This window comes from Ostrinia furnacalis, unplaced genomic scaffold (assembly GCF_004193835.3).
Source record: "Ostrinia furnacalis isolate ACB-3 unplaced genomic scaffold, ASM419383v2 OfSCF5129, whole genome shotgun sequence".
Lineage (NCBI taxonomy): Eukaryota > Metazoa > Arthropoda > Insecta > Lepidoptera > Crambidae > Ostrinia > Ostrinia furnacalis.
Window position 1 is genome coordinate 583,845 of NW_021135368.1, and position 22,796 is coordinate 606,640.

Sequence of the window (22,796 nt, forward strand, 5' to 3'; positions counted from 1 at the left end):
ATGGGGGATGAAACTGATAATACTCAAACACAAACTCAAAATTCTCAACTACAATGGAGCCAAAATAATACTCCAGCATTTATACCAAACATTTGGGGAAGATTACACCCAACAAAACCAACCTCGAGTGGTAAATATTGTTGGAATGCTAGCAATAATCCTGAATACATAGGTAAGTTATTTAATCGTTTTGGACATTGTTTTACATCTGTTTTTCACTTGAACAAAAGTTCATCTGTAAATCTGTGTTTCAGACTTAATCCAACCGGAGTTCTCCTTAGGTAGATCTTTGAACTGCAACTTTGTGATAAAAAAGAATATTGTAAAAGACAACATCATAAAAAGTGTCAGCAAACAACAATTTATCATAAAAAGAAATCTTTCGTAAGTATTCATGAAATGATTTTTTAGTAGACAAAATTTCAATACTTAATTAAACTTAAAATTATACTGTTTATAGGGAACCACTGTGTCCAGCAATAATAACAGATTTGTCACACAATGGGACTTTTATAAATGGGGAAAATATTGGAAAAGGAAATAGCAGAGTGTTAGATGACAATGATGAAATAGCCATCACACACACATTTGTTAAAGGTAAAATATGTTCTAAGATATCTTTAGTTCCGTTGTTCAAACCACAAAGTTTATTTGAGTATTTTTTCAGTGTTCGTATTCAAGGACTTGCTAAAAAATGAACAAGATCAAGTTCCTAAGGAGATATCACAAAAATACTACATTTCAAGGACACTGGGCCAAGGAGCTTGTGGAATTGTCAAATTAGTTTACGATAAAGTAAGTTAAGTAGCAGTTTTATTTTTGTAATAATTCTTTGCTTTACTTTGCAAGCTTTACTAGATATGGACATAAAGGAGATAATATGGGAATTATGGGTAATTACTCAAAATGTTATTATGTTATAGACACGGTGCACTAAACATGCAATGAAAATAATAAAAAAGAGCAGATTGACAAATGGACAAATGAATCATTTAAATGACCCAGAAAAAATTATGAATGAAATCATAATTATGAAAGCATTACGGCATGTAAGTCATTCAATGTATAATAGTCTACATAATCAATTATTGTAAATAATTATGCCAGAATTGTCAATAATGTTATTTTTCAGCCATGTATTATTTCAACTGAAGAGGTATTTGATTCCAAAGATACAGTGTATATTGTCCTGGAGCTAATGCAAGGAGGAGAACTTTTTGACAGAATTACCAAACAAGGACACTTATCTGAATGTCTGACTCGGTTCCTCTTCCGACAAATGGTACTGGCTGTCAAGTACCTGCACTCTCAAGGCATCACTCACAGAGACCTAAAAGTAAGTCTGTTATTACTGCAATTAACATTGACAAAGAAACATAAATATCCCTAGCAATGTAATGTGATTATTATGTTAATAATTTTGAGGATGCTGAGACTCATTAATCATCCATACTACAGTAGAAATCCAATGTTTACAATCTATTATTATGAAGCTTTCATTTTTAAAACTATAATTTTTTTAGCCTGAGAATGTGCTATTGGAGAGTAAGCATGATGAGACACTAGTCAAAATAACTGACTTTGGCTTAAGCAAATTCGTTGGAGAAGATAGTTTCATGAAGACCATGTGTGGGACCCCTCTTTACTTGGCCCCAGAAGTTCTGAAAGCAAATGGCCAAAAATGCTATGGCCCTGAAGTTGATGTGTGGAGCTTGGGAGTGATATTTTTCGTGTGGTGAGTATATTATGCTTTTGGTTTGATTTTATTGGGCTTTAAGAAGACCAATGAAGACAAATTTTTAATTAATCATTCTTTTTTTTAGCCTTGTGGGTTATTTGCCATTCTCTTCAGAATACAAAGATTTATCACTGAGGGAACAGATACTGACTGGAAAGTATTGTTTCTCGCCATCACACTGGAAGAATATAAGTTTGCAGGCCAAACTTCTAATGAAAAGAATGCTCACTGTTCAAGTTGATAGAAGAATTACACTTGATCAAATTCTCAACCATGCTTGGATGCAGGTAACATATTAATCTATTCCTGTATTGGTTCATTGTAGGGTATGAATTATGTTTTTTGCTTACATGGAATTCATGGAATGGTGAACATGTTTTACAATTTTTCTGTCTTTATTCCTTTCTAGGATGCAGATGTGATAATACGAGTAGAGAAAATGCTGTCAAATGTTGCTCAAATGAAAAGTTTTAATGCACTGACAATATCATCCACATCTGATGAAGAAAATTACAGCAACAATAATGTTAACAATGTTACTGTGATAAGGCTGGTAGCAGCTAACAAACGAGCCCTGAGTGATAGCTTCAGCTCCTCTGAACCCATCCCCAAGAGATTCAGGGTAGCTATATACTCGGAGAGATGTGATGACACTAGCTCAGCCAACAGCTACTGTTCGGAATAATAATTATCTAATTCTTGTTCACAAGCATTTGAAATGACTTGATTTAATTCTACTTTGAACTTGACAGTTATAAAAGAATTGATAAATATTCTTGAATGATTAGACTGAAACTGGATCCCAATAACGAAAATACATGTTGCATTTTCGTAAACTTAACAAATGTGTACCGAATTTTAAGACCCGATACTTACAATGTCTTACAAAAATCATAGATAAAGCTTTGATTATTTTAAATTTCAGTGAAGATTGCACTATTCTTTGATTTATGTGAATTTTTTTTTTCATTAATAATTATTTTTGCTTTCTAAGGTCGAGTGTCGACATTTTGTCCATTTCAATGCTGCTAACAAAGTTATTTTAGTAGTAGATTTAAAATGTGTCTATCCCTTTATGGGTATTTTACACTGCCAGTCAGTAGAAATTACTACATAAAATGATTATTGATACTACTCTATTTTATCACAGCAGCTTACTTTGAGACTGCTTTAATTTTAAGTCTAGTTGAATCAATGTCATTATGTTAAGTCGTTAGACATGGTTACCTGATTGTTATCTTAAATTAGTTTTTAATGAATAGTTTTAGCCCAGTATTTGATGAATCTGAATTTCCACAGTGCATTTTAAAAGTTGATTATGCAAGCAATGTGATATTGTAACAATTGTGAATTTTATTAATGTTGCAGATTGAATGTTGTCATTACGTACTTCTAAGAATTACATTTTAAATATTTTTATTGTTGATTATAAATTGTAATATGAATGAGAAAACCATATTCAATTTCTTTGTTCTTGTTCAATTGTTATTATTGACTACATTCTCGTGTCTGAGAATTATTGTTTAATATTTACCTCAATTGTGAGATTTTTAATCCCACCGCTTTGAAAACTGAGTTTTTTTAGGTTTAAGTTCGAGTGTTAACTATGTCCGAATTCAATAAATGAGACAAATGCTTATTAATTAAAAATAAATTATATTTTCTTTCAATTCCTTGACACTATACACGATATTTACAAAACAAATTGTAATTTATATCATTACATAAAATAATCTAGGCAAACATTACATAATTCAGTCTTGACTCATATTCAATACAGTTTAACTACAAAATCTAGATTTTCGAATTAGCACAATTTAGATTAAGTTGCCTCTTTCAGTCAAATTCAGTAAATGAATATGTACCACCATCGAATTCGTTCATTCATTTATTAGTATTTTAGTACTGATTAACAATTTAAGTAGTAGTTACTTAGTACAATTATTTTAGACACTCATAGGAACCTTGACCGAATTGTTTATAAATATTTATTTGTTAAACTGTATGAATATTTCTTAAGAGTTATTCAAAAAGTAATCTAGGAAATTATTATAATTTGACGTTAATATTGCAATCAAAATTAATAAAAAAAAAGATAAATGATAAAATAATAAATCAACATAAATAAATCGAATTAATTAAATTTGCAGAAAAAAACAAATACTATTGGCAACAGCATACAATTCCTGAAATTTCTGTACTTCAATAATTGTTCAGAGGACCGAATGTGCCTGATATGCGTCACGCCTTCCCTACGCTAGTCATTAAAATCATGTATTACATAATTTGTAGGCACTTCTTATCTAAATAGGTAACAGTAGGACTGTGATGCCTAGTTCCTAAACCCTTACATAAAATTTAAATTAATTGTTACTTCACACAATCACCATTCATCATAACCCGCCCAACGCCGTACAATGCTTTTCAAATATCAGTCTTCGTAAATATTCACAATCAACTACATACGTAACCAGTAACTATGACTTGTTCCCGATAGGTTGATCGTTCATCAATAAATCAATAATGTTGGTAGAGAACATGTCTGTTACAGTTATGCGACTGAAACATCAGATTCTTCTCCCGCGCGTGCGTGTGCAGTTCCCACATGTCTGAACGACGAAATACTTGAAATGCTTTAGTTGCTTGCGTTTTCCTCTTGCGCTGAGCTGTGTGACGGTTCCGCTGTTTGTGCCTCGGCTTCTGCAAACAAAAACAGGCTATATGAGTACTAAACTTATAATAGTAAATCTTAGCAGAGTCCGTGCACAACAAGCTTATTGTTTTTATAAGCAACTCACCTACGGACTAAATAACTTTTGCGAACGAAACTGAAACAATGTGAATAGGCTTTCAAGTAGAGTTTATCATAATAGCCTAAATAATGTGAGTTGTTCGTGATTGAAAAAGCTGTCTAGGTGCATCATACTCGAGAAAACAAAGTTTCTAAATAGGACCTTTATGTTGTATTATAGTGTAGTTACGCTTCGATAGCTCATGCTGAGTTTGAAATATTATAAGAGAAGTAACAAAACATGCGACACAAGCTATAAACAAGCGTGATAATGTTTTGTGGTTAGATAATGTTTTCGATGAGTATTAAGTTACCTGCAATCGCTCTGTCAACTCTGCGCTTGTCCCTGACGATGTAAATAGCTGTGAGGAGGAAGAACACTCCTCCTATGACTTCGACGAAGCAGGTGGTGAACAGAGCGTATTGTAGCGCTCGGAACTGGACGCTTTCTGTGGGCGGTTCCAGGTATGTCATTGACAGAGACCGCTTTAGACTCTCCGAAATCTGCAAAAGATACAATTCGTTAGCAACAAATAAAGGAACTCAACAACCCTTTAACACAAATGTATTCACCGGCATGTGAAGTCCTGTCCATCCAGTGAAGGTAATTTAGTAACAGGGAAGGTTACTTTACTCAATTGCCAGGGAGAATTTCTTAAGAAACATTTTTGTAACATTATGTTGCCAATAGATATTACAGTTTAAATCCAAATTACTTACCACACCAACTAAGTATGGGCTGCCAGCATCACCTAACATATGCGATATTAATATCTGGAAAGCCTCCGCAGTAGACCGACGAGGCGGGATGACAACATACTGGAAAACAAATTATAAGTTTTAAAACGACTTTTTAAAGTAAAAGAGATATATTTTATATTACCCCACCATACCATACATGTAAAAACACCGTCTGATATCTGATAGTAGTACCTAGGTATTTATTGAATAAATAAAAATACCGTATCAAAAACATGATGATAGATTTGGCAAAGTTTCACTTGTTTTTAATATTTTACCTTATAGGTATTCCCAAAAAATAATGTAGAAGAAAATTAGTAGGCTAGTATTATCCTTTTCACATGCAATAGAATTTGTTGAGGACAAGGACGGGTTAAGTAAAAAAAATATTTCAAACTTTGGCGCGCTTTATTCACACTAGCGCCATCTGTACCAATATTTGCATATCATTCCCTACATTGCAAAAGCTATCAGAACTCAGACAAGTCAAACAACGTATTTAGTGGACATGCCAACAGATGTCGCTATTTTTAGAATAATTGAATTCAGTCCTCTCGGCCCGAGTTTCGCAAACTTACGAAGATCGTAATCTACAATATTCCAATGAGAACAACAGGGAGAAACTAGATTATCGGTACGGTCTCAGTACTAGGCAATAGTGAGCCATGAATATGCGCTAATGGGTGACTGAATTCAATTCATGCGAAGGAAGCGGTAACGAAAAAACACAAACTACAAAATGATCATGCTAATCATGCAACGTCCACCACAACTAAGCGAAATGCAACAAAGGAAAACGAAAAAAACAAAAAACGTTCGCCCGTCGAAACGGGGCGCGCGGTCAGCGTCTTACCAGCGACATATCGGCCACTATTGCCCAGTTGAGATTCAAAGCGACTTCGCCAATGAACATGAGGGCGAAGGGTGCGTAGAAGCTGCCGTCGGCGAGGAGCATGCCGAGCCCCATGGCGGGCGCGGACAGTAGCAGGCCGGCGCCGCAGATGACGGGGTGCGCGCGCGGGAAGCGCTTCACCAGCGACGTGCCCAGCCACGCGCCCAGCGGCACGCCCAGCAGCCCCGACAGCATCGTGATCACGCCGAAGATTAGCGACACCCTTCGTGCAACAGCAGCCGTCAGCCGGGATCGAGCGGGATGCGGGCGACTTCCATTCACAGTTGACAGCACATCACAGACTATACATTTTTTTAAACTTTCATGGTCACTAACATAATAAAATATTATTGACGGGATTGCTGCCATCTACCATGTTTGTTACTCCGTGATATGGCGCTTGCAACAGTGCCGAAATATCGGAGAGTCGAAATTAAGGTACATGGTAGCAATCTTCAATAAATTATTCTATACATTTTTGTTGCACTTAGAGCTAAGTTGAATCATCGTACTTTAACTTTAACAAACGTAATAATCTCCATACAAAAATCACCGGTTATGGTTATAGTTACTATTAAAGCAACATGGTGCAACTCAGCCTTTATTGCAACATAAGATACACAATATTTAGCCTGATGTGCTGTCGTCCGTAGCTCTAGACATGCTGTTCAGAACTGAGATAATGCGCACTATGTTTGTCACTGCTATCACAAGCTCATCTAGTCGACTGAACTCGACTGCAAACTGCTCACAAAGTATGTTCGCCAAACTGCATTTACATAATTTAATGAGAATGAAGACTATTAAAATGTTCAAGCTTCATAGATTACGTGCGAATTTCGTTTACGTAAATGAGTTATTTTAGGTCTGCGGTGTGACATAATTTTTATTCTGAACAGCTTGTCTAGTTAGAAGTATTTGGACGAAGGGAACATCAAGCCAGAGGTAAACAACAGTTTAGACTGCATACTTAACTGTTATACTGTGTACAAATTAAACAAAATCTCAAACTAAATTGACACTCGCTGGTAATGTAATAAATCGGCTCAATTGAAATCACATAGGTTATTATTATTTCTAGTACCTATTTTCTTTTTTTAATTAATAGCAATCTGTCTTCAACTCTTCACAATGTATTCAGTCAATATGTCATGTAAGTAATCATTAAATATTACACAATAGAAGTAGGTACATATTTTTTCCAATTAAGTTCTCAGACCATCTTAATTAGTTGCACCTGCTGACATGACAACCACTGGCAGGTGGCTATTATTATTGTCGCGTGCGTGACCACGGAACCAATAATTTTTATTTATTAAGACACACCCCACAGGTGTTAATTTTTGGTGTCATTTTTTAATAAGCATGTTATTTTCCATTTACTGTTGTTAATTAACTGCTTCTATGTGACTATCTATCTTTAACAGTAATAAAGCAATATTTTTTATAATTATTTGTTGCATTCTACCTCTGGCTTGTTGTCGCTTGGCTCAAACGCCACGCCCCATCCTCGCCGCTTACTTTTCGCAATCACAGTCTTAATCGCATGCATTCGCTCGCGTTATCGCGACCGAATCCATAACCTTATTATTGTTTACAGTTATTAATAACATATAATTTATCGATAGATACTCGTACATTTTCATGGGTATCGCTTCATGCTATATGCTATGATGCGGTAAAATAAAATATATAAATAAATAAATAACATTAAACATGGATGTTTCGTTCAGTAAGTATAAGCGGCATTCTCTATATGGCAGCACGGTGAGATGATTTCATGTAAATGAGACATGACACATTATGTAAATTAGCGTCTTGCATTCTCTTATTATTCTCATTGGAACACGTAATTTGCAACTCGGGCCGATGGACGATTTCTGTTCGTATGCTCACGCGAGACTCCCGTCATTCGGACTAATTTTAGCGTTTAACAAAATGCTTAGACTAATATTCATGATTCCGTTCTCTATTGTTATGTTCTGAAACAATTATGTAAATCTCGAAAGTGCTAATAGCTGGCACAAATCGAGCTGTATAACTCAAAAAATTGTGCAACTAGAACGGGAATTGGATTTCAAATTGAACATTCGTCCAGTCGGGAGTGTGACGTGAACAGCCAGCAGAAAGCGCTCACCAGCACGATGTCCGCGACGATAGACCACGTCAGGTTGAGCGTGATCATGCCGAGGAATATGAGGCAGTAGGTGAGCGCCACGTGCGCGCTGATGGCGATGAGGGCGAAGTAGACGAGCGGCGCGGACGCGAGCAGCGCGCAGCCGCAGATCACCGGGTCGCAGTCCTCGCACACGGCGCGCAGGCGCTGCGCCAGCCACGAGCCCAGCGGCACGCCCGTCGCGCCCGCCCCCATACACACCAGCCCGAACTTGTACGACACGCTGGCCGCCAAACAACTAATTAGAACTGGTCCAGGATGACGCGATATTACTCGCGCGATCGTGAGGTGATAGATTCATACATTCTGTCCACATGCAGTTGCGCGTTTTTTTTCATAGACGGAACGCGTCATCTGGACCAGCTCTTAGACACTTGAGCCGCTATTTCGACGCGTCAACTCGCATTTTGACACCGCACGCACACGTTTAATAAAATTGTAGTGAAGCTAAGTTAGCTTGAACATCTAATCTAAACTTTCCAATATGAGTGACTATAGGCCGAATAGAAAAAAATAGCAAGGAAAATTGAGGCGTCATTATTAGGCGCTTATATCTATTGTAAAATAATTCAGATAATATAAATGCAAGGACGTATTAAATGTGTTATTTATGAAATCAAGAACTGCCGGCATTAATTAGTATTAACTAGCAGTTCTAATTTAACAATTACTTACACAAACGTAATTAGGCTTACTTGTAGAAAGAAAGCTGTATCGCACGCAAGGACGCTAGAACACAGCACTTGGAACAAATAAGATATTAAGACCGTATCAAATTTTAATCACTAGAGAAACTATCCATCCGAAGTATAAATTGTTGCGCGGTATAAAATATGATTGTTTGTTCTTATTTTTACAACGTATTTTTGTTGTATTAATTGAGTGGCATGTTGCGACAAAATACGAGCATATGAACGCGCTGAAAAAACGCCCAGTCTGTATCCGCCTTCAGATATCGTTATAATATTTAAAATTTTAGTATAATACTTATAAAACCGCCATGTTCTCATTACTACATTAATCAATTATTGGGATTAATCTAAAATTCTACTGTACTAACATGAGTGGGAATCGATTCAATGCATGCGTTAGAGAATACCTGATCGTTTGTTTCAATTAATGTGTGCGTGAGTTTCATCCATCATATTAAACTATTACCTGCCCTAACAGAATAGGGACTTCTCCCTTCGATGCAAAATGTACATGTCAGAACAATATTGAATTATTATTATTATTTATAGGGGAGCTATTGTAGTTGGGATCAAGCTCACCTCTCGAGGGTTATGTCGACATCGTTCTGCATTTTGAGACCCAGGTATATGAACTGGGGGCCCCACCAGGCGAGGGCGCCGGTCACAAACGCCACGCAAGTAAAGGCCAGTGTCGACAACATGAACGATGGACTGGAAACAAAGATAGGCATGATTAACCAACTAATTCAGAACCAAAATATTATTGCAGTGTTTTCTGTGATTCATAAAGCTGCTGTCATTATGACCCCATGCATGATTCACTGAAGGTAAACCTGAGATAATTCGTAATTTGTTTTGCGGTATCCTAGATATACTGTAACAAAGATAACGTAGGCTAATCTTCACAGTGACTCAAACCGAGATTAAGAGTCTTTTCTCTTCTACTATTCCAGTGGAAGCCTATTAAATCAGTCCCATAACATTTTGGGGCTAGCAGCAAAGGAACTTAAGACTTCATAGTATCACGACATCGAGCCGGGCGGGGGCCTATTTGGAAAAATAAAAATTAAAATAAATTTAGATTATTTAGGTCAATACCCGACCGGGAATCAAACCCGGGACGCCTAGCGTAATTATAAACGAGTTTCCACGATACACGCCACTGCGCAAATCGGGATCGTCATAATTTTCTTCGTGCACTTCAACGTATGTTTGTTGCTATGCACGTGGTTGTGGCTTCCGAAGTGAACACACGAAACTAAAAAATGTTAAGAGCATAATCATTCATTGGGGCATTACTTTTATCCACAAATGTATATTTTAAAATAAATTTTAACGGGGAGACGGGTTTTTATCGCGTCTTTTCGTTCGTCTCGCTCCATTAAATTTTCACAATGTGGAGCTGTGGGTGCAGAATGTGCAGGCACCATATCTGTCTTACGCTTTATCGCTTTTCTTGATGAGTTTAGTAAAATAAAATAATAATGATCGAGTATTTGAAAGACCGATCACCAACGCGTGTTGATAACTATGTTTATTTTCTAAATACTGAACTGAAATAAAATGAAATAAAGTTTGATTTTACATTCTAGACAGGTAATCACTTGAACTGTCGGTTACTGATTTTAATTGCTTAAAATTCTTTTTGTACATGAAAATATAACAATTCATTCAGTGATATACGGTTACCTCACGCACGTGGCAATGTCATACGACCGTATAACTACACTAATAGAGTTATAACACTACCGGTCAATTGACATGCTTTTATGAGCTGTAAAAACGTGACTCTCCCATTTTCGTATGGCAAAGAAAAACTGTGATGTCACATTTTCCCCACTTACTAATTTATTGATTTCAAAGGTACTAAAACGTAGAATAGTTTGATAACTAATTGGGTTATCATCAAAGCTAGTAAAATTATGTGTTTTGCCTTGGAATTATTGGGTTAGTCTGCCAACTATTATTGATACGGTAAAGAAGAAAATTAATTCTATAGTTCGCACTAAGCGTTTCGTAACCCTTTTATAATACGAACAGCTGGGGAGTGGAATTTGTTGTCTGCTGTCTTTCCCGAACATTTATTACCCGGGCCTCTTCAAGACGAGAGTGAAAGGCACTTACGGGCAGGTATACTTAACATCCTAAACTGCATTGACGAGATGTCAAGTGGCTGTGTATAAATAAAGAAGAGTACTCACTTTCTGACAAGCGACCTTCAACAAGGGTCCTTCATAATGACCCATATGATGAGCGCGACCGCTACGGCGACCAGGAATGGGAGTGATCCCGCGAAGCCCGACGCAAGGTAATCGTTAACAGTGTCAACTCACTTTCTGACAAGCGACCGCAAGTCGTCGTTGTAGGAGCTGGGCTTCAAGTGGCTGTCCTCAGCGGCGCCGCGCTCCGGGTCCCTCACGACCCATATGATGAGCGCGACCGCTGCGGCGCCCAGGAACGGGGTCACGCGAAGCCCCACGCAAGGTAACCGTCGAGTTAGCAGTGTCAATAATTAGGGCTATGTATAAAGTACTCACTTTCTGACAAGCGACCGCAAGTCGTCGCTGTAGGAGCTGGGCTTCATGTGGCTGTCCTCAGCGGCACCGCGTTCCGGGTCCCTCATGACCCATATGATGAGCGCGACCGCCACGGCGCCCAGGAATGGGGTCACGCGAAACCCCACGCAAGGTAACCGTCGAGTTAACAATGTCAATATAAAGAAGATACTCACTTTCTGACAAGCGACCGCAAGTCGTCGCTGTAGGAGCTGGGCTTCATGTGGCTGTCCTCAGCGGCGCCGCGCTCCGGGTCCCTCATGACCCATATAATGAGCGCGACCGCTACGGCGCCCAGGAACGAGGTCGCACGAAGCCCCAAACGATGTAACCGTCGAGTTAGCAGTGTCAATAATTAGGGCTATGTATAAAGTACTCACTTTCTGACAAGCGACCGCAAGTCGTCGCTGTAGGAGCTGGGCTTCATGTGGCTGTCCTCAGCGGCGCCGCGCTCCGGGTCCCTCATGACCCATATGATGAGCGCGACCGCCACGGCGCCCAGGAACGGGGTCACGCGAAGCCCCACGCGCCAGTTGTCGGCCGCCGCGCCCGCCTCCGACCCCACGATGTAGCCCATACCACTGGAAAATCAGAAGCCTTTCAGTTGTTTCTTTTCTTCTTTTTTGTGCTGAACTGCTGATTGGCAAGCTACGGGCCTTCATTCTTGACCGAGAACAAGTTTTCCTGAATTTAATAGTTCATCTTCATTTTTTCATCTTCCCGTCTCTTTTGTTTTTAAATATTCCTTGAAAAATTGTCTAACATTTAATTATCATGTATTTCCTACTCTCACTAGACAAAATTTAAATAATCTAAGACAGAAAGAAAGTCCTTTAATTTTATTACCTTACTAAAAGTGAGAGACAGGACAATAGGTAATACAATAGTCAAATGAAACATCTCATTCGTGCACTGAAAACACTGCCAATTTATAATAATCAGACAACACAAAACTTATTCTTCTCTCAGATGGATGTATTATTGACGATTGACACTACCACTTGTGTACACTACGTGTGAAGCGTTTCTTTATGATAAAACCAATGTTAAAGGGGTATTTATTCCACCAAACGCTTAATAATAATAAAGACCTTTAAGAATGAGTGATCTGTGATAATAATGATACCTACCTGGTCATGGTCCCTAATTTATAGCTGATAATAATGTATCAAACTATTAAAACCTATTCCTAATTTTTTAATTAATAAAATTTTGTTTGTTTTACGATTTTCCTCCGTTCCAAAATGAAGGAAGGAAAATCATAAAATATTTAACCATTTTATCAACGGTATAGTTGGTATAGTACTACGGTTACTACATGACATAATGATCACACCATACTTCCTGATTAATTGGGGAAATAATATACGTACAATTTATTAATTTACCTCTTTGGTTTGTCTGGATTTGATCGATGGAATTGAAAATGCTACGGTGAATAGGTACGCGGCTAGCAATCTGTGAAAACGCTCTTATATTCAAATTAGGGCATATTGGCTTTGTCATTCATCATCATCAGTTCATTGAGACTTCACTGCAGGACTCCTGCAGTAGAGTATCCTGCAGCATGAGCAGTACAAATTACCAGAAGATTTACCTTACACTGGTACCCTGCGCTGGCCAAACAGGTTAGGGAGGTCTGATGTTTGAATATTTGTCCCTAAGTCGCCTTTATGACGACACTCCCGGGAATGGTTTATTCTACTTTATCAGAACCACACGGCAACCATAAAGTCAATCAAATATTGTAATCACCTTCCCACTGGTATGGCGAAGTAGAAAAATGCGAGCATTTTTGTGCGCACGTTTCCCACAAACAGATCGCTGATGATCGTTGGGGCGATGGTGCTGTAGGACGCCTCGCCGATGCCCACCAGACCGCGGAACACCGCGAACCACGCGTAATTCTGCAAGCAAAAACATCATTCTATTATCTCCTCAATACTAGCACATACCTAACTGTCTACGCTTGCGCAAGAGCAAAATATCTTAAACGAGCGTTCCTATCATTATTGAAAAATGCATGGTAAGTGATAAGCTGGATAAATGACTGGGAACTCTCCCTCGTAAATTACTCATTCAGTATTGTATTTTAAAGTCGCTCCTATCTTATCAGTTTTTGCATAGTTTCGTCATTATAGTTTTTCTTATCATATGCAATGGACACAAACACAAGTCACAACAAAGAATGTTGAATTGAATAGATCACAGATTAGACAGAGTCACTTGAATAGCTACTGTGATATGATTATGTGCCTAAGTAATTTAACTTTAGTTGGTCACGTAGAAGATGTAGCTGATAGCTCAAAACTAGCCAACTAGTTTAATCTGATAGACTCTCAACGTAAGATCTCATGTCTGTCATCTATCCACCGTTCCATTGCCCTCAACAAATCTAAGTAAATTGTGCTCCAGCACTAACCTTTGACCAACGATTCGGTACGTACCGGAATGAAGGAGCCCACGAAAGTGGTGAGACTCCATAACGCCACTCCGAAAGCCATGATGGCTCTCCTCGAGTAGCGGTCGCCGAGGTAGCCGAAGATCGGCGCGAACACCATGTACGCGACGACGAATACCGTCTGCAGCAGACCGGCGTAGTCATCGCCGATATTGAACTCTTTCTTCACATCGGCTAATACCCCTGCAATAAACATTAATATATAAATCACAATTCCTAATAATCAAATAAATAACATTTCAATGACAATGACATACTATTTTATTTAATGCAATATTCAATTCATATTTACAATTTAATTGATTTAATGTAATAATTTGAAGCTACCGAAACTCGTCAATCAAGAATAGGTTAGGATTTCGATTTTTCACAAGTGTAGCAGTAATTAGTAAACTAAAAGCTTATTTTCAAATACCTAGTTTACATCCTATTTAATTGGGTTTTATTTATGTATTTATGTGGCTTCAGGAGAAATCAGCACTGAGCTCATATTTAACGGTTTACAGCCCACACGGCGAAATGACCGCTATTGTCGAACGAGGACAGCTAGGCTAGGCACGAGAGGACATTATTAAATAACACTTTTTTCCTTCAAGGAATATTCACTGAAACGTTATTTTTAGCGTTTTACTACGACTACGATCTATTGACGTATTGTGTCAGAAAGTAGCATTAAAATAATTATACTTTGATCCATATTGTGGATTTTTTAAAATACAGGGAAAGATGGGTTAGATTGGGTTTGAATTATGACTGTTCTTAATCAAGTTCTAAATTAAAGTAAAGACAATTCGGCCAAATTAAATTAGCTGCCAACAAACTGACCCAACGATCATACCCGTCGCGTCGTCTACTTAGAAAAAGTTAAAACAAGACCTAAATACAAACAAACTGGAATGTTCCACACGGAAACCTTTTTGTAAAGGTAGACCACGTTATTATCATGTGAACGCAAGCAAAGGTTAAACTTCGGTCAATATACGGCAAGATAAAAATACATACAGCGAATATTGACAATATTGACGGAAGGGTGCGGTTCGCGAACACTTGCTTGCCAATGCCCGATTATACTGAGTAAACAACCTACAGGAAGAAGATAGAGGCTAAAATATTAGGTCGATTATGTTAAAGTGTTGTCCCTAAATGATATAAAGAACAGCCCAAAACACGGCAATACGATGCGATGATTATTCCTCCGAATAGGTCCGTAGTGTCCTGTGCGCTGTTGACAAACAAATTTGTTTTGAACTTGAAGTAAGAGGCACTGTTACTTATAAATATTTACCATCAGTAGCCAAGGAAGCACATGATTAAACTACAAATAAACAGTTTGGCAACGAGACTAGGCGTTGATGACGTTTATCGATACTTCCAATTCCAAAACCAGTCAATAAATTCTATTATTAGAAAATGTTTTAAGAGTTTAGATAAAAATATCAACAGAGAACATTCATTCATTCCCTAAAATCCTATTCTATGAAATTAATTCCCCATAAAAACCCATCGTATCATTTTGACACCTCAATAAATCAAATCTTTTATTACTCCGGTTGAGTTTTGTCCCTATTGTTTGCTCCCGTTTTTAATTTTGTAGGTCCCAGGCAGACAGTATTTATTTAGTTGTTTTTTGTATCTTCTTCTTTATGAACGTCCATTCTATGGTCCCTCAATACAGCATTTTTATTATAAGCAACCCTGCTTATCTAAGGTATATCTACTAAATATGTAGATATTGGAAGTATTAAATGATAATGTGAGCTCATTGTTATAATTATTAATATTAATGAAATTTGCATTTTGCATGGATTTGCTATTGCATTTTGATACGGAAGTCGGGGAAAACAACAATCTGCACTGACGTCATCTTTACGAAATACAGATGTTATTTTTGTTCCATCATCTTTATTCGTCCACGGTCAGTTCACGGTCGGGTCTTTAACCTGTACTAGAATAATAGAATTAGTAATACAATTACCTATTTGTGGCTCTACAATAAAAACGAGCTTAGTATTTTTATTCTCTTATACAGGGTTACCCATTTACCTAACACCCTGTATTTATTCGTAGTCCTAATTTATTTTTATAACTATGTTAGTTGAACCAATGCTTATCAAAGGTTTTATTTTGTGTAGCTTTTCGTTTACTTCAAACATTGTTGTTAAATCCTTAAATCTAAAAGATATGATAGGTGGGATTACTGTATTATTATTAAAAACGCCATTATCTGAAGATCTGTCTGTGTACCGCCGAGGAACGGTGACTCGGTGACCTTCAAAATCGGTAGGCGTGCGATCGCGTGGCGCGAGTTCTTGGCTACGTCATCAGCAGATTTACATTGTGTGTCGTAGCGTATCGTGGGGGCAGCACGGTCGTCGGTGCAAGAGCGGTTAGCGTAGAGCCGGCTACATCACGCCATTCCTATCGGCCAATCAGAATTGAGGTAATGCCGCGCGAAACATTACACTGTCTGCTGTTGTCTCGTGACGGTGCAGATTGTATGTAGATAGCTAACTTTTTGCTGGTATTGACGATAATGATATTCTGTATTCTCATCTTCGAGACTGCGAAGTCCAATGGGTTGGGATTACTTTCTTCTACCTAGTCTACCTTATTCTTATCTATTCTTATCATGATAACTACAATATAGCTATACTATTCAATATAATTTATCCTTTCTCCAAGTTCACGTACCCATTATTATGTCTGATTAGATAAATGTAGTTCCTATCTACTTATGTTCCTTGTAACGATATTTCTATTAATACCACAAATCCAGCTATTTCCCATTTGGAAGAGGATGTCAATCATGTTTGTAATGAGATTTCCGAAGCAGAAACATCGGTCATTACCGGTGGAAAATTAAATACACGCCCTCGTTTCCTTTGCACTTGTATTGCTAAAAGAGGGTGAATTGTTGACTAACTTCTGCGTGTGACAGATAATCTCAAGGGATGGAGATTTGGTTGAGGGTTGGGTAAAGCAACCACTTCATGGACAAAATCATAGACAAATCAAGCCCAGACTAAAAACCATTCAGCATTTGGGTGACGAAATATCGAAGGGGGATGTAATTATTACTATTGGTTAAGAAAATAAATGAGATCCCTTCCATAAGCAAATCGATTCAAGCTAAACATCATCGTGATTCGTGATTTCCAATCCTATTTTGTACTGCTGGGCTCACACGCTACTCTAGCAGACAACATAGCATAGGTTCATAAAATATTAATGATACTCTACATTAAGTTATGGACGATATCGTATTTATCCAGAGATTAAAGTTGTAATATAATAAATATAATATCCAATGATGCTTTACTTATCCATATTATATGGGATGATAATATGATGAGAAAATGTGCAATAACACCAAGAATGTTGTTAAAAACTTGGTCGCATTCGCATGTATTTTTAGTGTAGATACAGAATCAGTAGAACATCTGCCAAGTGTACAAATAGAGTTACGGTGTAGTGAAAAGACAGTAAGTGTGTCAAGATCGATACATAAGAGACACGATAATAAATCATACAACACGACAAATAAACTCTTAAGGCAATGTAGATCGTTACTTAACCACGAAAACACAGTCTCTCCACTTAGAGGTTATTAAATTAAAATTCGTAGTGAGAAGACGCAGCGTAAAATCAACCGTAGAATTAGTAATGAAATTCACAGTTTTTGTAAACAATTTGAACATGTTCAGCTAAAGAATTTTGTAAATTTCAAAAGCTTGTGAATAAAGTATCAGCCCATGCGGTTGTTGTGTAATCCGAAGAGTGACTTTTACTAGAAACGTGTAACTGGATATGCATTGTGGTGTCGCATTCCCGCAATAAGCATTTTTCTGTGGGAGTCATAACACTTCATTCAGGAATTGCAATTCATTCATTAACAGTGTGAAAATAGTACTGATACCAAAAAATATACTTACTTCCATATTTAAATGAAATCGGTTCTTAAAGAGACAATAACCTACTTGAGAACATTATTATGTCCTATAACAGAAATCTTCAGTATCGGTCAAAAACACGATCGTTTCAGATAAAGAGTTTAAATTGATTTTAATGGTAACTGGCATTTAATTTAATTGACGTACACGCGTTAACCCCTCACCCACGCGGGCCACGTTTGTTTGTTCACCACAACAGGGGTCTTGTTTTTAAACAAAGGGGCAAAGAAGAAATTGGATGATTTTTCTAACAATGACTTGTTAAGGAAATACATTTTGGTTATTTTACCTAGCCCATTGTTAACTGATAGAATGCCGTTTTGAGACACGTAAGATTCTCATTCTCTTGGGTATGTAAAAATAGATTCAAGATAGGTTATAAAAGAGTTATATCCGGGACGGTTGAATGAGAATCATCTTAGGGGTGAATATACTCTGAAGCAATGTCTTATAACCTTTTGAAGGTATTTTTAAACTGAATCGAGGTAGGTAGGTTTTTTTTAATATTACCACTGAAATGTTACATAATATAGAAAACCGTAAGCTATTGTTTTAAGGCATTGTGAAATTGAAGAAGCAAGTAATTAAGGTGACTGTAGATTGTAGGGGGTAAAAAAATTAAAAGTTCAAATAGATAGCTTGGAGTTGAACCGGATGGTCGTTATCAACGGCGCCGTCTGAGGTTGCAAAAAACGTCAAGGAATATTCGAGAATGAAGTATTGTTACTGTGCCAATGGTAAATGGATGTAATCACTGTGTAACCGCTGTTCATTTTCTCACAGCACCGCTGAGTAGCGAAAGGTGCTTTTACTTTCTCTCTGACAGTTGATAGGTAGAGTACCTACTACCTACTATCAAAAGTAATATTCGATAATTATTTGAGAAATTTGTAGATCAATATCGATTGAGTTATGCTAATACATATCTGAGACCAGTATATGTAAACGACGATTAAAAACTAGATTTAATCTAAATGGCAGATTCTTTTTGTTTCTCTGAGTATTCTTGTTTCTACAGTTAATGCTGGAAATTCGTTTAATATCTTCATTGTTTGAAGTTTTGAGTTTGACCTAGGTAATTCAGGTGTATCGCGATTCAAAAGTGTAGGTTCGTTCATGTTTATAAAATATTTTTTCAATAGTATTTACCCATGAATAAAAAGCATTGTCAATCTTGTTGGCCTCTAGGCCTCTATGCCTCTATCTAGGTAGGATCGCCGGAAGAATGTTAGTAATGTTAGGATCTCACTCACATGACTCACATAATTTTATACCGTAAGTAGGTAGATATTATCTCTTGGTAACACACAGAAGTTTCTAACAAACAATGCTAACAAACGTCGTCTTAGTTGCAGACAAAATATTGTAATACAAGGGTCAACTAACTTATCTTAAAACCATGTTAACGTTTTCGTATTATTAATATTCCATATTTATCTCCTCACTTCTCGCTTACAAACTTTTTGAACGGTTAAGGGGACTTCAAAAAGTATAAAAGACCGCATAATCTACCACCCTCGCTACCCACGGTTAATTTGGTAGTCCATTAAAGTGTTTGGTGTAAAAAAAGATGTGTCGTGAAGTAGTGAGTGAGTTGGTTGTGACTGTGAGTGTGTATTCTGGGTCAGCGACAAGTGCATCAACCTCTTTCTTTTGATGAAGCATCCGAGGCCGCGGAGTAAACTAACCATTAACCATTACCACCGCGTTGCCGCGGTTATTAGCGTTCAAATTGATACAAGTGTGTATTTATCATTATCACTGCTCACACTAATATCTAATATTGCTATCTGTTAAGGTTTACTTGAGACGACACAATTCCGTTAAATGTTGTAACCGCGCCCGTGCTTATCGCAGATACCTTTAGGTACTCGCACCTGCCAACTTATCTGAAAGTTATTTTTGCGTGAAAAATGCCTACTTGAAAACTTGGTCAATAGAAGATATTGATGTCGTTTTAACTTTAATGTCAAGAAATTAAATAAAAACTTTAATAACTGACACATTTGTTGGATCCAGAATAACGCATTGCAGCCAAATTATTTAGTTAAAAGTTCCAAATTATTATTCAAGGTATTGTATTTTATATGCATTGACAAATCTAAGAAACAGGATCCCACTGTCAGATTTTTCATCTAAAAGTAAATTGATGTTTAAGTTTAATTTATTGGTCTTTAATGGCCGTTTCTCATCGAATCAAGAAATAGCGTTGCCGGTGAATTACGAGCTTTATGACTGTGGTATAAGATGTGATATTGTTTGGCGTGCAAAAGCGTTACTAATTTGCCCCAAGTGCAGTCTTGATGGGCACTCGAGCTGCCCGATGCCGGTGCGCGGCCGCGATAAGGCGCACCTTATGCAAGCAGCTGCATTTGATCACGTCAATACGATCAAAGACAACACTGTTATAATGAGTGCATTTGACCCGTGCAAAAGCTACTAACAGCGTTCAGGAAAAGCGCTTCAAGGAATAATTAGGGTAAGTGCGTTAGTTTTCGTCCAATTATCGGAGTTGCCAACTTTGTGATGCGAAATGAATATCTTAAAATACCCTTACTCATATGTATCATATGTCATTTTAGTCCTTATATAGTCTACTTTACGTTAATATTATATAACAATAAGTAAATACCACGGGTTTTTTTATAAAAAATATTTTATGCAAAAGAGGCGATTTCACTAGTTTTCGTCCAAAAAAATCAGTTTTCGTCCTAGTGTACGCTAGTTTTCGACCACTGTTTAGAAAAAAGGGTGCAGTTGAATTATTAACTTAAAACCAATTCTACAATACAATAACTATGGATTGTGGTATATCATTTGATAGGTAATTTTGTTAGCTTTCAAATGATATCAAAAAGATTTAAATAAGTTTCTTACCTAAATTTAGGAAAATATTGCAATAGGTCGAAGGACAAATGGACGAAAACTAATCTACAGGAATAGGATGCCTTATGTCCAAAGTTATGACATTTGAAACATTTATACTTAAATTTTGTTTCAGGTCCAGTCCCATTCTTCTTCTGATGTTTATTTATATACATAGCTCCTTCTATCCTCTCAACTTGGGTATTGCCTCTCGAACTGTATTCTTCGATAATTTTCACCCTAAGTTGTTCAGGCTTTGGCAGCTCGTCTCTACTTTCAATGGCGCATCTGAAGTTCTCATAGCTTGCTGGTAAACTATACAGCAACATAATCGCTAAAAGATCATCATGGATCACGATGTCCATTTCTTCTAACTTATCGACAGCTTCAAAAAATAAATCAAGATGTTCGCATACGTTCTGATCCTCACTCATCTTGTGTAGCATGAGCCTTTTCATCAGGGTCGCTTTTTTCGCAGGTCCACGTGATACGAACAGACTCTCTAATTTCAGCCAAACCTCTCGTGCAGTCTTCAATCTTTTCACATGATGAACAACACTCGGATCCAATGACAAAATCAACTCCGATCTTGCCTTTCTGTCAGCAAAATCCCATGCTGTTGATAATGTCTCATCCGTGGGTTTTGACTTTTCTCCACTTACATATTCCCAAAAATCATTTCTGATCAATAGGGCTTCTACTTGCACTTTCCAACTATCATAGTTGTCTTTTCTCAATAACTCAATACGTACATTCGACATTCTGTTCACGTCACTTTATACGAAATTATTTTCACGACAAACTATTTTAAAATGTTACTTTGCTCTGAGGCTCTGGGGCTCTGGGGCTCTGGGCCCATAACCCTTGTTAGGGATATATTAAGTCCGCTACAGAGCAATAAACACAGTGGTTGGTAGTAACATAATAAATATATTGGTATCAAAGCACACGTAGAATATTTACAATAGAGAGTTCGGCACAGCCATTACACAGCTAAAGACAACATCACATTTGAATATAAATGACAGTTCTATCATAGCGGTTCCAGCTAGCCAGCTCTACGTTATACAGCATGAAGGTGCTCATCAACAATAACTGACACATTTGTTGGATCCAGAATAACGCATTGCAGCCAAATTATTTATAAAGTTCCAAATTATTATTCAAGGTATTGTATTTTATATGCATTGGCAAATCTAAGAATCAGGATCCCACAGTCAGATTTTTCATACTAAATGTAAATTGATGTTTAAGTTGAATTTATTGGTCTTTAATGGCCGTTTCTCATCGAATCAAGAAATAGCGTTGCCGGTGAATTACGAGCTTTATGACTGTGGTATAAGATGTGATATTGTTTGGCGTGCAAAAGCGTTACTAATTTGCCCCAAGTGCAGTCTTGATGGGCACTCGAGCTGCCCGATGCCGGTGCGCGGCCGCGATAAGGCGCACCTTATGCAAGCAGCTGCATTCGATCACGTCAATACGATCAAAGACAACACTGTTATAATGAGTGCATTTGACCTGTGCAAAAGCTACTAACAGCGTTTCAGGAAAAGCGCTTCAAGGTATAATTATAATAAATGAGTGGTAGTGTAGAGATCGTCGATTTCTTGACCTCAATAAAAAAGATTGGCAATATCGGCTCGCTAACAATGTTTGGCAATTTATTTAATTCTACTTCTACTATTTAATTTATCCATACAACACTTGTAGGTATAATAACAGCATCAACAAATAAACAAGTATCAAAAAAGTATCAATACTGTAAATCATTTAGAAAAATAATCCACACCCAAAAATACAGACCACCCATCGAAAGAATTTTATACGCCGCTTAAGCGCGGTCAATAAAGAGAAAAGTGGGACAGAATGTTCGTTTGAATCCCTGCTTAGATAAGGATGTTAAGTGCCTGGCCCCGGGTATGCGCCCTGGGA

At 37.4% G+C, this 22,796-nt stretch overlaps 2 protein-coding genes across 8 annotated transcripts in view; one reads left to right on the top strand and one right to left on the bottom strand.

Moving 5' to 3' along the window:
* Window positions 1-3,754, top strand: Chk2 (cell cycle checkpoint kinase 2). Its single transcript, XM_028315444.1, has 9 exons — window positions 1-172; window positions 255-384; window positions 461-597; window positions 668-795; window positions 924-1,049; window positions 1,133-1,336; window positions 1,524-1,735; window positions 1,824-2,025; window positions 2,148-3,754. The coding sequence occupies exons 1-9, from the start codon at window positions 1-3 to the stop codon at window positions 2,421-2,423; spliced, it is 1,587 nt and encodes a 528-aa protein (XP_028171245.1). The 3' UTR covers window positions 2,424-3,754.
* Window positions 3,636-22,796, bottom strand: part of spin (lysolipid transporter protein spinster) — a 26,873-nt gene continuing 7,712 nt past the window's right edge. Inside the window, exons 2-12 of one of the 7 annotated variants that reach the window (XR_003656529.1) lie at window positions 14,033-14,229; window positions 13,341-13,492; window positions 12,055-12,166; window positions 11,568-11,656; window positions 9,610-9,741; window positions 8,300-8,561; window positions 6,124-6,385; window positions 5,250-5,348; window positions 4,844-5,033; window positions 4,537-4,566; window positions 4,331-4,438 (exon numbers count right to left, since the gene is read on the bottom strand). Coding sequence is in view for 5 of the 7 variants with exons in the window: in XM_028315445.1 (XP_028171246.1) it covers window positions 4,374-4,438; window positions 4,844-5,033; window positions 5,250-5,348; window positions 6,124-6,385; window positions 9,610-9,741; window positions 11,568-11,656; window positions 12,055-12,166; window positions 13,341-13,492; window positions 14,033-14,229 (1,298 nt within the window). In the remaining 2 variants the exon portion in view is untranslated. Of the gene's footprint in view, window positions 4,439-4,536; window positions 4,567-4,843; window positions 5,034-5,249; window positions 5,349-6,123; window positions 6,386-8,299; window positions 8,562-9,609; window positions 9,742-11,567; window positions 11,657-11,965; window positions 12,167-13,340; window positions 13,493-14,032; window positions 14,230-22,796 lie in introns of all 7 variants that reach the window. The other 6 variants (XR_003656528.1, XM_028315450.1, XM_028315445.1 and 3 more) reach the window with 6 other exon arrangements.